General features: G+C 39.0%; 1 protein-coding gene across 1 annotated transcript; it reads left to right on the top strand.

Moving 5' to 3' along the window:
- The first annotated feature begins 1,815 nt into the window (after positions 1–1,815).
- On the top strand, positions 1,816–8,041 carry LOC137998959 (putative ammonium transporter 3). Its single transcript, XM_068844798.1, has 4 exons — positions 1,816–2,579; positions 3,492–3,551; positions 4,363–4,439; positions 6,898–8,041. Exons 1-4 carry the CDS (start codon positions 1,822–1,824, stop codon positions 7,548–7,550), a joined length of 1,548 nt encoding a protein of 515 aa, XP_068700899.1. The 5' UTR covers positions 1,816–1,821; the 3' UTR covers positions 7,551–8,041.
- The last annotated feature ends 8,237 nt before the right edge of the window (positions 8,042–16,278 follow it).

The raw sequence follows: 16,278 nt of genomic DNA, 5'->3' as shown, positions 1-16,278 counted from the left end.
CTGTTTTCAGACTTTGACTGACCAAGCAGCTGGACTTATTAATAGATTTGGAATGGTCTAGTTTAGGCTCGATCATGACCAGCCGTTTTGTGCCCTCGCGTCCCTCCGCGCTCACCACGGCTGGATCACTGGTCCACCCAATTGTATTTTCCACCATTCAGAGAGTCGCCTGCCTGCCAAGTGCAAAATATAATTCGCTGAATATAAAATACAATTGCGACGGGTCCTACGTCACGGGGAAACGACTCGGACCAGTGATCCGGCCGTTCGTTGGGGAAGGATGTTATCTGCACTGTCAAAACGGCTGGAAATCGAGCCTGCATGGGTCTTGTTCTAACTTAATCAATTAAATGTAATCCCAGAAGTGTAAGGAGCTTGTTTTCCGGAAGAAGAGACATACTGATGTGTACTACAAGATTTCGAACATATCACAATTCTCTTAACTCACTGTCCTAGGTCTTAATTTTCAGGAAGATTGCAGAAATGATAAGAACTTTAAGAACAAGCTTTGTAAGGCCAATTAATAAATGTCTTTATATTACAAGATCATTGCGGAAGGAGGGATGTAGTCAGTTTGAGTAGACTATTTATTTCCCACCATAGTTTTCGCCATAATTAACTACTGTACAACATTTCTTGGACAGATGCCACAAGAGGCTATTCATTTCAGATAGATTAAATATTCAAGTCTTCTTACCCCAAGAAGAGGCTGAACGGAATGGTCTTATATCTTTGAAAATCGCAAGTGCAAAGGATGTAACTTGGAAAGAGGGTAACGGAAGAATCATTCCTTTGAACCGAATTTCGTAGAACAAGCGTGAACATAACATGAACCAGTAGCGTGGCAGATCATTTCATTGACAACAAGTATGGCAACTGAAAATCATGGCTATTTTCTCCTAAAAGAAAAACGCAACTCATTTTTCACTGTATCATTTAGTTTTAACTTAGTAATCTTTATCTTTGAGTCAAACATACGCATTTTTATTAAGGTCTGTAAAAAGCTCGACTTTTAAGGTCTCTAGAATGCTTGACTTTTAAGGTCACTAAAATGCTCAATGCTTAACTTTTAAGGCCTTTAAAATCACCTAAAGGGCTTATGGTAAATGCCACGTCGTTAACTTTTTTACCTACCGTAAGTAGCTGCTGTATTTTTTCGACACAGAGTTACATAGGACACTTTTGATATATTTAAATATGCACGGTCTCTTTACGTCTTTCTTCTCTTGATTGTCATGACATACAATGAATACACCTTAGTTTAATTACATAGGTGATTAATGAAAATTCTCTTCGCTGATTGGTGGTGATTATTATGCTATGTTTTTCAAAATGGCCGCGAGCCTTTTTGTCGAAATGACAAACGAAGAAATTAAGTATTTCAAAGAAAATGAATATTTTTCAAATAATCACCTATGTAATTATACGTTTTAATTTAACAACCGTCTCATGCATTCAAAAAAAACCTGTTTGACAACAGCTGTCGAACATTTCCCTGATCAAATATGTTAAAAACAAAGTTAAAGTTGTCATATCTGCAGGCAAGACCGGTGAGTATATATACGAGGTAATTCGCACTCTGAAAGACATTAGGACTCCTTTCTCTTTGGACCACGAGGTTAGCCAACCCCTGTTTGACTTAGGCAACTGTTTCAGCTCCGTCCGTGGTAAGTCACTCCTAACCTGGTATGTGGAGGCTACCCTTCTGTCGCCTCTAGGCCTCTATAATAATTTCTTTTTTGTTTCTCTTAGTCAGCTACGGAGGCCACTCACAAGATATTTCAGTACTCGTTAGAATTTTCCAGCTAACTGATACTCGATATGAACCAAACGAACTGGACAGCAGTTGCTTCAACATCAATTCCATCTACCAGCCATAAAGCCGATAGCATAGACAATCCGGACGATGCAACTTGGATTCTGACGAGCGCGTTTATTATTTTTACAATGCAATCTGGATTTGGCCTCTTGGAATCCGGCTCAGTTTCCAAAAAAAACGAAGCCAACATTTTTGTAAAGAATGCTATAGATGTGATATTTGGGGGATTATCATATTGGATTTTTGGATTCGCGTTCACTTTCGCACTTGACTATCGCGGAAATGGATTCTGTGGGCTTGGCTACTTCTTGACGGATGCCGATGAAAACCAAATGGGACAAATCTATTCCAAGTATTTCTTTCAGCTTTCATTCGCAACGACAGCAACAACCATTGTTTCGGGCGCGATGGCCGAGAGAACCAGTTTAAAAGCTTACACCATGTACTCTTTTCTCAATACTTTAACACACAGTTTTCCGGCTCATTGGATATGGGATCACAGGGGTTGGCTCAACAGAATGGGTGCAGTGGATATGGCTGGCTGTGGTCCAGTGCATTTGGTTGGCGGTGTGAGTGGTTTAGTAGCCACGTTAATGTTGAAGCCACGGATCGGACGCTTCGATGAAAACGCCCCGCCAAGACAAATGGCGTCCCCGACTAATGTCATTCTCGGAACTTTCATGCTGTGGTGGGGTTGGCTGGGATTCAACTGTGGTAGCACCTTCGGCATCACTGGCATGAGGTGGAAACTAGCTTGCAGGTTTATCTGTTGTTTTAAATACTTTTTTTCTTCGGCCATCTCAGTCTTATCAGAAATAATACACAAACAGCACACAAAAACTGACCATTCTAAAGCATTAATCAATGGTCATAATACGTCGGCTCTTGCGGACCATGTTACATCAACTGGTCACAGTTTAAAATGGGATCATTTTGAAATTTTAGCGAATGGACGATCCGAAACTACACTCCCTGTAAAATAAAGGAGACACTGTTGATCAATGATTTAAAGCCGACCTTAATGAATATGTCAGCAGCGAAAAGCTGTGTCTTCATTAGATAAGTTTTCGTCGCCTCTATTGATACGAAATAGTTAATAGTTAATAAGTTAGTAATCTTGTATATTTGAACTCCAATTTTGTATTTTGTTTGTCACTGCTGTTTGTGTGTTACATTTGTTGTTTCTTTTCGCGTTACTTTTTCAACCAATCAGAAGTGAAACCAAAACCAATCGCGACCTGAACGTGCACCGTGACTAAGAGCGAGAAACCCTTATGTCACGGCATTTTTACAGACCGATCTATTTTAGACCGTCTTTCCCGCAAGAAACAAAGTCAGTTCCGGTTCCATGACGCTATAACGTCAAGTTACTTTCTTGTGATTGGTCATCGGGCTCCTGTGCGACTCTCATTCGCAGGAAATTCAATCTAAAATTAAATCGGTCAGTGAAAAAGCCATGACAGGAATATGGGGCTGTTGTTCGCTACTAGTCATGAGTTCCTGACTTGGTGAAAAAGTATTTTTGATCTGTACCTATCAGCTAATTCCGTTCTCATGATCAGCTGCGAAGTCTCCAGCGCTGCCGAACAGGAAAACATACAGATCCGCAAAATTGCTCTTCTGTCTGATGCGTTAGAGCTTTAATTTTTTAACTTTTAATACAACTAAACAGGGCAGCGGTTGTAACTATCAATGGATCCATCGGTGGAGGAACTCTTGGAATGATGTACAGGTAAATATTGTTTGTTTTTTAGTTTGTTATTTATTTGTTTGAGCAAGTTGAACTTTCGGCAGCTCACGACCTCCCGCATGGCAGCCCGGTGCTCAACCAACTGAGCCACCGGTGCGCGGTGGCACCCAAGTTCCATTAGCTCGATGCAGTCAACTGAATTTTCATAAGTACAAGACTTGGCTTCACGTCATACGGGGCCTATCAGGGCCTGTCACCAATGAGAACAGAATCCCATAGGCCATTGCATTTAAGATGATATTCAAAAGATACAAGAGTGAGTTGGTCATACCTTTCGTCTCGCTGACAAAGAAAATCAAGTTCGCGGCATAAAACTAGTACACCGAGTCTTGTGACAAACATATTACTGAACGAAATGATATATGAAACGAATCATATGTTGAACTGCGGATACGGAATCGAGTGAAGCCATGATCCTGGCAGTTATGAACACAACTTCTGTAACCGCGTAGGGAAGCTTGAAAGTTTCAGGACTTCAACGGGGTTTGAACCCGTGATCCTGCAAAGCCGGTGCGAAGGTGGGTTCATGTTCATTCATTACCGGAAGATATGAACCCACAGGTGACCAGCTCCCAACATCAGTGGCTTCGTGACTCAGTTGGTTGAGATGTCGCACCGGCTTTGCGGGATGGGTTCAAACCCCGTTGAACTCCTGAATTTTTCAGGCTTCTCTAAACATATCACTGCCCGTAAGTGACGGTCATGCAAGACAAAGACGCGATTTACAGCAATTAAAACTTGGAAACGGCTCAACAGAATACACGATTTCTTGTTGTGAAATTTTTCTTTTTAGTTATGTTTGGTTGAAAAACAAGTTGGACATTCCAACCTTTGTGACCGGTATCCTGTCAGGCCTCGTTAGTGTAACGGGTAAGTCGAGGTAGCCGGCATTTTTAGTTGTTTGTGATAATTCAACAAATCGATGTTGAATCGTAAGTAGGTCTTCTTGAGATATTTTTAAATTTTAAGTGGTTAATCACGTCAGTAGTTGCCACACCGTCATTTCTTATATATTATTACGCTTTCTTTGTTATATTTAATTCCACCTGTAATCAAAAATATCATGAATGCGTCTTTGTTCTTTAAGTTTACTAGACTTAAATGGTTTTTCAGACTCTTTTTGAGAGAGTGACATCTAAACATGTTTGCAAGAAATATAATCGTTACCTTTTCAAAAAGTGTTTTCTTTTGTCCCTTACGAGACTCGCGTTTGCCTTATATTGAAGATTTCAACACATTTTATCGAACACAACACATTTTATCGATTGTCAATGAGCTTATGTCTAGGAAATCACACAAATGTGTCATAAGCGAACTTAAGCTCCCCTGTGGCAATTCTATTTATGATTCTCATGAGTTGTCTAACGCCTTTAATGATCATTTTTCTTCTATTGGGCCTAAGTTAGCAAATGATATTCACGCCAATGAAGACAATTCTTCTCATTTGGATTATTTAGCTGAGACTGGTCACTGCACATTCGAACTAAAACCGACCAGCGTCTCTAAGGTTCTTCTTCTTTTATCCAGATTATGTGAGTCAAAATCTACTGGTTTGGACAGAATATCTGCAAAACTCTTGCGCGAATGTGCTGACTTAATAGCCGAATCACTCCGTACTATCTTTAATCATTCTATTGTTTCTGGAATTTTCTCTGATGAATGGAAACTTTCGAAAGTCATCCCCTTGTTCAAACAGGGTAATCGTTCAGATCTAAATAATTACCGCCCAATTTCAGTAATTCCAGTTGTAGCTAAAGTCTTTGAGAGAATTATTTATGATCAACTCTATAATTACCTTACTATACACAAACTCATTTCAAGACACCAATCGGGATTTCGACCTCTTCATTCCACTGTCACTGCCTTACTTGAAGCTACAGATAGCTGGGCTTACAACATTGATCAGGGTAATGTAAACGCAGTCGTTTTCTTGGATTTAAAGAAAGCCTTTGACACCGTCGATCACGATATTCTTTTGTCTAAACTTGCGAAATATGGTGTCAGTGGCACTTCATACAATTGGTTTAGATCATACTTGGAATGGTTCTCTCTCTGGGGACCATTTCCTTACTTGCGGTATACCTCAAGGTACAATTCTGGGTCCACTCCTTTTTCTAATATATATTAACGACTTACCTTACTGTCTATTAAATTCTGAACCTCGAATGTATGCTGACGACACACACATAACTTTTGCTAGTAATAACACCCAAAGTATTAACACTGTTTTAAATGAGGATCTTGCTAGAGTTGAAAGATGGCTAACTGCTAACAAGCTTACTCTTAACGCATCTAAAACTGAGTTTATGTTGATCGGATCGAGGCAAAGGCTAAGCACGTTTCACAACCCTCCATCACTTATTATTGACGGTGCACCTATAACTCAAGTTACCTCTACGAAATCTCTAGGTGTTCATATTGATCAGACTTTATCTTGGAATGTTCATGTTGAGACTTTATGTAAGAAAATCGCGTCTGGTATTGGAGCGTTGAAGAGAGTGAGGTCTTTCGTTCCACATGAGACTCTCCGATCAATCTTCATGTCTTTAGTACAGCCTCACTTTGATTACTGCGATTCTGTCTGGGGATGTTGCGGCAAAACCCTAGCCAGTAAACTTACAAAACTTCAAAATCGCGCTGCGCGTATACTCACTTACTCGAACTATGATGCCAACGCTGATAACCTTATCCAAAAACCTGGATGGATAAAACTTGATTCTCAACGAACAATTCATAAGGCTGTGATGGTTTATAAGTCGCTTAATGGTCTTACTCCCGATTACCTTAGTTCTAAATTTGTTGACCGTAGTAGCGTCTCCAGTTACTCCTTAAGGGACACAGAGGGCAAACTAGCTATCCCACAGCCACACACAAACTATATGAAAAATAGCTTCAGCTACACTGGAGCAGTTCTTTGGAATAATTTACCAATCGAATTGAGGCAGGCTGACTCCCTTTGAGCGTTCCGGGCTGGCTGCGAGCGTTTCTTTTCATCAAGTTAATCTACAATTCTATACACGGCACTCATGTAAAGCAGGTTTTTATTTTGTCATTTAATATTATAGTTATATTTATTGATTACTTAGAACAATTTTGAATAATGTAGCTGTAGTCGTTGTATAATTTGTAATAATTCTGGTAATTAATTAGGTTTTTATAGTTGCGACTGATGAGTTTACCGTGTCTAAATAAAGTTATCCTATCCTCCTATCCTATCCTATCCTATCCTACATATATCAGAAGCAAAAACCGAGACAGTCTGCGTCAAACTGCCAATTCCCTAATTACTGTCCATGTCGTTATTTCTATTTTTATTTTTTGCTTTCAGCTATCTCAGCTCTAGCTCATCCTTGGGAAGCCATCCTAATTGGTGCAATAGGTGCCCTGTTGGCATGCCCCGGATGTGCTCTTCTTGACCGTCTCCGTATTGACGACCCAGTTGGCTGCATCCCCACGCACTGCTTTGCAGGAGCCTGGGGTCTACTGGCGGTTGCGTTATTTGCCGAGAAAGACATTATTAGCAAATCGGCATTCTCTGACGAATACGGGATCCTCAAGGGTGGTCCTTGGCGCTTTCTTGGCATACAGATGCTCACTATCGTTTCTGTAGCTGCATGGACAGCAGCTACAACGTTTCTTGAGCTGTTATTGGTTAACAAGATTTTTGGGCTGCGTGTGAGCATAGAAAACGAACTGTTGGGCGCTGACAGAGTTGAGCACGGGATTTTAGAGTTTGAAGTCACTCTACGACACAATAACGATGCCAAAGAAAACGACCCCGAGCAGCAACGATCTGTGAAGATAAATGTGCCTGATGATCTGCCCATAAATTCAGGTCCAGACGACACTGACAAAGAGTACAACTATTTCTGGAAGATTGCTCGTACAAAGACTTTTGCGACGAAATGGCGAAGAAAAACAGAAACCATTAATGAAACTGGAAATGGGAGTCAACGAGACGATCCTTCTGCGGTGGAATAAGTTAAAGTTCGACTGCTTTTCGGAGAAAATCGGTTTTCCGAGTATGTCAGAGTCACTACCGAACAGATCAAAACTCCATTCGTGACCGAAAATGGGACTGTGTTCCTGTTAGCTTAAAATCGGAATGAAAACTCTGCTTACTCCGCCAAATTTTATGTCTTAATTAATGCATTTTTTGTACATTTTAGGTTAATTGAAAAACGAAAGAAAACCTTATTTACTTCCTAAATTCTCTGAGTTCAATTCACACGGTTGACTTTCTTGAAACCAAATCACATATCTCAATTAAATTGAACTTTAGAGGAGTGCACGCCGCTGTCTAAGCTTTCATCTGATTCATCTAACTTCTGTGTTGAGCGCAGAACTGTAGGCAATTCCTCAGTGTTGGCAATTCCTCACTGTTGGTAGAAAAAAGAACGTGGAAACACTTCGAATGAATTATAATAAATTCAAATAAAATAAAACTACACAAGTTTTCACCTCTTATTTTTAACATCGGAAAGCGAATTTTGGTATAACATTCTCAAGTTTTAATTCCATTTAGAAAACAGTCCTAAGAAAATACGCGCGCTGATTGGTTAAAAATCTTGTTTCTATTTAAGCAATTGAGCACTTTTCCGTGTTTACATAGCCTCATCTAAACACGAGGAGGGTTGGGAGAATTCGAGACAGTTATGCAAACCCGAGACGTAGTCGAGGGTTTGCATAACTTTCGAGAATTCTCCTAACCCTCCGAGTTCTCCGAGCTCTGTAAACACGGAAAAAGTGCTCAATTGCTTTTATAAAATAATTCTCCTAACTCTCCGAGTTCTACGAAGTGCTCAATTGGTTTCATAAAATAATTCTCAAAAATACGCGCAAATCTGAAACGTCACAACCGTGTTTACATACTGTCATCTAAACACATCTTTAGACCAATAAGAACGTAGTGGCTCAGTTATTTTGTAAAAGTCGATGGAGACACAGAACTAGCGCGAGCTGTTGACGTAGTGATGGCGCGAGCAAAGAGAATTTACATTTTGATAATTAGAGTTAACAAGTTGTTTTCCTTTTTCTCGTCTCGTTGTTTTCTAAAAGAAATAGAAAACATGTACTCCGTGCCTCGGGCCGTACTCAAGACCTCGGGCACAGTTTTTCCCTATACAGACCTCCCTAATAGATCACAGATGACGTCAAAATGTGGTAAGAAAAAAATGTGGCACATGAAATGATAACCGGGTGTGTCACTGATCTTTTATTAGGGAGCTTACGAAAGACGACGCCGACGGCAACGACGACGCTACAAAACAATAGGTTTAGTGAGCAAAAACAATGGCTCTGCACGCTCTGCACGTGCGTTTTACGTTTTGGTACATTTCTTTGCCGTCATCTTCTAAATGACGACGTGAAATGACCAAATTCAAGGTTCTGTGGAGGACGTTAGCACATGACGATGAATTTTCAGTTCTCTCTCTACGCTTCCAACCCACTCATACCAGTTTAATTCCTCGCCAGCTACTACACATTTTTAACGCGAAACGACATGAAATAGTTTCGTAGCGATATGAATAACGCGAACTCGTATTTTTAAATGAAGTCCTCGTAGCCGTCGTCGTCCTCGTTTCGTAAGCTCCCTATTACTGTGAAAAGACGCACGGCAACATGGAATCTATTTGTTTTATATAATATAATAAAATAATTAAAAGGTTTTGATGATGACGTTAGCTATGCGACTGTCCTCTGATAGGTGAGGAACGATCAAAATGCGTGCATCATTGAGCCCATTATATCAATGTGATCCTTAAGTTTTTTAAAATTTCTTTCAAAACTCTATACTTTTTTGCCCTTCCTGAATTAAAAACAGATGCAAGCAGAGGTTCGAGAACATTCTCTATTGTTATACAAGAACGGTTTATACAAACGTGTTTAAGAACGGTTTATACAGACGTGTTTAAAAACGGTTTATACAAACGTGGAGGATGAAATAACTCTATGCAAAGAATTGAAGATATATGAAATGTAATATTTTTGTTAAGGACTGGTACATCGAATAAGAAAAATGGTGCTTTTCACGAGTCCTCATAGATTAACTCGGGAGTAATAAGCAAGACTAAGAAACAAAATGGCTTCTCCTAATCGCAATTTGTTTCGGCAAGTAGTTTTACTGGTTTTCAGTGTCATGCACCTTGTGTGGAAAATACATCAACACTTCTATACGTCAATGTAAGTGGCTTCGAGAAGTAATCGTTGTGTCGTATCACGTTTTCTTTTTTTAAATGAGAGTGAAAATGAATTTTCTAACTGTCAGTCTGTAATCCTTTTGTCGTTTGACAAAACTGTGGACAATGCGCTTTATTGATGTTCTCGTCACGTCCAAACCAACTAAAAATTTCAAATTTATATGCTATAACAAGTTGACACGTATATAAATCCTATCACGAATACTCTTAAGAAGGTTATTTGTGATTGGAAGCAAGTAAATGAAGGTTTTCAGTAGTTAAGGTAATGCGAGTGTTCCTTATTTATTTAACATCTTTTTCATTGATTTAGAAATCAGTAATCCAGGGGAAACTGTTGGTTTTAAATATGCTCATGACTGTGCAATAAAGACGTTCCTGTTTTCAGACATTGACTGACTAAGCAGCTGGACTTATTAATAGATTTGGAATGGTCTAGTTTAGGCTCGATCATGACCAGCCGTTTTGTGCGCTCGCGTTCCTCCGTCCTCACAAGAGCTGGATCACTGGTCCGCCCAATTGTATTTTCCACCAATCAGAGAGTCGCCTGCCTGCCAAGTGCAAAATATAATTCGCTGAATATAAAATACAATTGCGACGGGTCCTACGTCGCGGGGAAACGACTCGGACCAGTGATCCGGCCGTTCGTTGGGGAAGTATGTTAGACGTTATTACTCATCACCTCCCGTTATTACACGTTACTAGCAGTCACTGCTCGTCACTTGACGTTACTGCACATCACTACCAATTATTACACGTTACTAGCAGTCACTACTCGTCACTAGACGACACATCACTTCACAATTATTGGATGAGGTTGAACATGACAGTAATAATTATCAAGGCCAAAGTTTGTGTTATCTGCTGAAGCCGAAGGCTAGCAACGTGTAATAACGGGAAGTGATGTGTAGTAACGTCTACTGACGAGTAGCGACTGCTAGTAACGTGTTATAACGGGAGGTGATGTGTAATAACGTCTAGTGGTGAGTAGTGACTGCTAGTAACGTGTAATAATGGGTAGTGATGTGCAGTAACGTCTAGTGACGAGTAGTGACTGACATTAACGTGTAATAACGGGAAGTGATGTGTAGTAACGTCTAGTGACGAGTATTGACTGATAGTAACGTGTAATAACGGGTAGTGATGTGCAGTAACGTCTAGTGACGAGTAGTGACTGCTAGTACCGTGTAATAACGGGTATTGATGTGTAGTAACGATGTAGGGACTTCTAGTAGCGGCTGGTGATGTGAAGGAACGTCTATTGACGAGTAATAACGGCTATTACCATGGAAAAGCGGCAAGCGATGTGCAGTAACGACGTCTAGTGACGAGTAGTAACGACTAGTAACGTAGAATAACGGATGGTGATGTGTAGTTACAGACATTGACGTTAGACTATATAATGTAACTAGTATTGATGCGTAGTGTTGGCAGATGACGTTGAGTACTGTATTTCATAAGGAATTTTAAGGGGACTTTTCATTTAGCGTACTTGAACACGGGTGCCGCCATCTTGAATGTCGCGCAAGGCAAGTTGGGTACTGATAACGTTTCGTAGTTGCTTTGCCGTCCAGTTCGCGGGAACTTCGAGTCAAAATCTGTTCGTTGAGGAAAGCAAGCGAAAACCAGAAAGGATACTAGTCTCCTTGCTTTTCCGAAAGATGATAGACGTGCGTCGATTCAACCTATCTGATGGACGATTCTTCCAAAAAATTCCACCTCAATTGGCATAACGGGGCATCGATCACAAAGGCCAAAAGCCATCGTGAGTGCCTAAATTGTCAAGCAAAGAATTGCTTTCTTCTTCTTCTTCGCCTTGATTTTCTCTTCTTTCTTCTTTTGATGAGTATTCTGGTTCCAACTGCATGATCCGCGAAGGAAGAATCTGTATCTTCCACATTAAACTGAATCTTGTCACGAAAATATAAACAATGTACAGCACTGTAAACAAGGCAAGGACACTTGAAGCGAAGCAACCACGAAACGTCATCAGTACCCAACTTGAATTGCGCGACATTTAAGATGGCGGCACTGGGAAGCGTTGAGACCGACTTTTGGAAGACGATAAAAAAATTATTTCATTAGGCAATGCAATTTTTTTGTTACAGATCTTCCAATAAGTACATATGGAACATTTTAGGGGACATTTGCTAAAACAGTCGAGAATCCCTTTTAAACCATAAAATTTATTCCATGCACGACAACAAAAATGTTCTAATAGGCGTGCGATACAAGCGGCGCGATTATTTTTTCCTCCTTAATTTAACCGTGACATTTTGCCTCCTAAAACGACAACTTATTCTTGGTTTGCAGCCACGTGATGAGACGGCAATGCAGATGTTATAGTGCAAAAAAGAGTTAATTCAGTGCAATTTACTCACAGAATTCTCGCTTTTGATTGGATAATGAACAATAAGGTTTGGTAAGAACCAATCAAATCTTTTGTTTTTGGTGGCGTGAAACTCTAACTTGAACTTGTGGCGTGCTGCACTTTCGAACCGGGACTTTGTAATTTTGTTTTGTATATTATTAAAAAGTAATCATTCGACTTTTCTCGTTCAATTTGGCAATAATTTGTACTCGTGTGTTTTCAAAAAGCTCAAATTGCATTCACCCAACGGGTTCATGCAATTCACTTATGTCCAGAAATGCAAGCAATCGCAAGAATAACAAATATAACAACTGTACTAAGGAAAATACCGAAAATAACAATTATAGCAAAAATAACGAAAATAACAAATCAAGGGAGCCACACTGGCAAATATAACAGATCACTGAAAGAGAGTATGGAAAGGTGCTTCACAAATGTAACAAAAATAACGGAAATAACGAATCACTGGAGCCACACTGGCAAATATAACAAATCACTGAAAGAGAGCAGGGAAAGGGGCTTCATAAATGTGACAAATGTAACCAAAACTTACAATTATAGCAAAAATAACGAAAATAACAAATCAAAGGAGCCACACTGGCAACAGCAGCAAGAATAACACTTCTTCAAGGAATATAGCGAAATTAACAAATGAAGCAAGCGACAGCAGCAAAAATATCATTTATTTCAAAAAGACCCGGGAAGGGGCCAAACAAATATATGGAAATCAACGAAAATAACTCTTTCAGTGAAATCATCAATGAGGCAAGGGAGAGAAGCAAGAATAACAATTCTTTAAGACGGACGAGGGAAGGGTGCCCCGCAAATATAATGAAAATATGAAAGCAAGGAAGCGAGAGAAGAAACAATAGCAATTCTTAAAACGGAAAAATGATGAATTTGTGTACAAAACTGCTATAGATGAACCCTTTGCTAAAGAGTCGTGTTTTCAAGTTCACGAGAAACGGATGTCCCGGCACGAAAAATTCCAAGGTTAAAAAGCTTTTTATGCGCCACTTGTTGATAAACATATTTCTCTAAAAGTAAACTTGATGATGTTTTTGGCTTTCATATAAAGAACCAGGCAGCAGGGCTTTGCGCCATTAAAATAAGTTTGTGTCCACATTCTTATTAACTCGCCGGCAAGCGAATATGCCAAATATTTTCCATTCACCACGTTATTAACCGCGCTGCCATAGGCCGAGCGTGGTTCTTGCTTTGCACGTTGTTTATTTATTTTTTAACCGCGCGGCCATGAGCCAAGCGTAGTTCTTGCTCTGCACGTTGTTTATTAACCGCGCACCCATGGGCCGAGCGCGGTTCTTGCTCTGCAATCGGTTTACTTTTTTTTTTTTCGTTTTGTCGGAGAGCTGAACCAGACTTCCAATCGGCCACATAGTCAGTGGGACTTCCAGTCACGCAACTAAGGATGTTTATTCGCCAAAAAGCTGTTAAAACGTTAATGTACTTAACATTTTATGAATATAGTCCGCTTTTTATTTACAACAAAATATATATTTTTTTGTGTCTTGTTGAAACATGTAATCGTGACTTTTAAGGAAAAAAACTAAGACTATTACGTCATCGGATGATGTTCAAATCGGAGATTTGACAACGGCTATAAGTAATGGTGCAATACCTTTGTGTGCAGCTGTTGTTGTCAGTTTGTTGTGCTACAGATTGATCAAGTGATTTGGGTTCTATAGTCATCAGTGAATCAACAAGGACTGCTTTGGAATGTGTACTACGTTGCGACTATAGTGGTAAGAAAACAAATAAAATTTAGTTTTGTTGGTGAGCAGTCCCAAATTTCTATTCGGTCATATAGTCAGTGGCACTTTGAATCACGCAACTTATGATGTTTACAGGTATTCGCCAAAAGCTGTGAAAACGTTAATCTACTTAAAATTTTATGAATATTCCACTTTTTATTTAGTACAAAATATATTGCCTTTTTGTGTTATTTAAGCGGTTGATTCAAAGCGAGTATTGAATACATAAAAGGTCATTATGTCATCCATGGAATGTGTCGACGTTTCAACTTTCATTGGTAGGGAAATAACCACCGTACTAAACATAGCCGTGGATAACGTAATTCTTAAATTAAGTGACGCGTGTGACTACTAGGCCTTTACTCGTGTAAAAAAACAATTAAATTTAATCGCGACTTTTAGGAAAGAAATCTGTAAGTTGTTAAAAGTGTTATTATCGTATCGTTCATACCCATAGATATCCTGATGACAGTTCCAGAATAGTTAAGACCATTACGTAATGGGAGACTCCTCGGAGATTTCACCTCGGCTCTTAGTGATATTGCACTAAGTTCGTGTGCATTCGTTGTTGTCAGTTGTTGTGCTACAGATTGATCAGGTGATTTTGTGTTTATAGTCATAGTGAATCAACAAAGACTGCTTTGGAATGTGTACTACGTTGCGACTTTATAGTGGTAAGAAAACAGATAAATTTTGAAAGCGCGGTTTTAAGATCTGAAAGATCTTGTTTACGAAATTCTTACTGTCGCGTATCGATTTCATTCGGTCCTATCCCGTTGAGCCGGTTGATCCTGAAAAGCCCTTTGTAGGGAGCGGTCAGCTAAGCACATTTCAGCTTCCCTGATTTCCAGGAATTCTATAATATGCCCTTGCGGACGCTGTTAATTGAACTGTGGGATGTTAAACGCTTCATTTTGTCGGATTAACCAAAGGTGTAAGTTAAGGCGAGCGAGTTTTGCCTGAGTGAGTTACCAGCCGTGAGTTACCAAATCTTGAAATTTCAAGATTTGACATGCAGAATATTGAAATTTCAGAATCTCACATGCAGAATATTGAAATTTCAAGAATCAGCGTGCAGAATATTGAAATTTCAAGATCTAACATGTAAAATATTGAAATTTCAAGATTTGGCATGCAGAATATTGAAATTTAAGATCTGACATGCACAATATTGAAATTTCAAGATTCGGCATGTAGAATATTGAAATTTCAAGATTCGGCATGTAGAATATTGAAATTTCAAGATTTGACGTGCAGAATATTGAAATTTCAAGATTTGGCATGCAGAATATTGAAATTCAAGATCTGACATGTGGAATATTGAAAATTCAAGATTTGGCATGCAGAATAATGAAATTCAAGATCTGACTTGCAGAATATTGAAATTTCAAGATTTGGCATGCAGAACATTGAAATTTCAAGATTTGACAAGCAGAATATTGAAATTTCAAGATTTGACGTGCAGAATATTGAAATTTCAAGATTTGGCATGCAGAATATTGAAATTCAAAGATCTGACTTGCAGAATATTGAATTTTCAAGATTTGGTATGCAGAATATTGAAATTCAAGATCTGACATGTGGAATATTGAAAATTCAAGATTTGGCATGCAGAATATTGAAAATCAAGATCTGACATGCAATATATTGAAAATTCAACATTTGGCATGCAGAATACTGAAATTTCAGGATTTGGCATGCGGAATATTGAAATTCAAGATCCGACTCGCAGAATATTGAAATTTCAAGATTTGGCAAGCAGAATATTGAAATTTTAAGATTCGACATGCAGAATATTGAATTTTCAAGATTTGGCATGCAGAATATTGAAATTCAAGATTCGACATGCACAATATTGAAACTTCAAGATTCGACATGCAGAATATTCAAATTTAAAGATTTGACATGCAGAATATTGAAATGTCAAGATTCGACATACACAATATTAAAATTTCAAGATTCGGCATGAAGAATATTGAGATTTCAAGATTCGGCATGTAGAATATTGAGATTTCAAGATTCGACATGCACAATATTGAAATTTCAAGATTCGACATGCAGAATATTGAAATTTCAAGATTTGACATGTAGAATATTGAAATTTCAAGATTTGACATGCAGAATATTGAACCACCTGGTTGGTAGGAATCACAAAATCGTAGCAGTTTGCCTTTGTTTTATCAGGACTTTCTAGTTTCTTTGCAATTCTGTTATGGATAACGTTGTTTGTATAACGCTTTCTAGTAGTGAAGAAGAGTTTTTTCTGGAGACAATTGTTTCAAAGGAGATGAAAATGACCTACGCACAGGCTTGTGCGTCACCCAGGCCATCAGTCTCAGGTTAGTGTTACGTCGTCTTTCCCCTTTTTA

The sequence above is a fragment of the Montipora foliosa genome, chromosome 4 (genome assembly GCF_036669935.1).
Source record: "Montipora foliosa isolate CH-2021 chromosome 4, ASM3666993v2, whole genome shotgun sequence".
Lineage (NCBI taxonomy): Eukaryota > Metazoa > Cnidaria > Anthozoa > Scleractinia > Acroporidae > Montipora > Montipora foliosa.
Note: the sequence above shows the minus strand (reverse complement) of the source record. Positions and strands in the feature narration are given on the sequence as shown.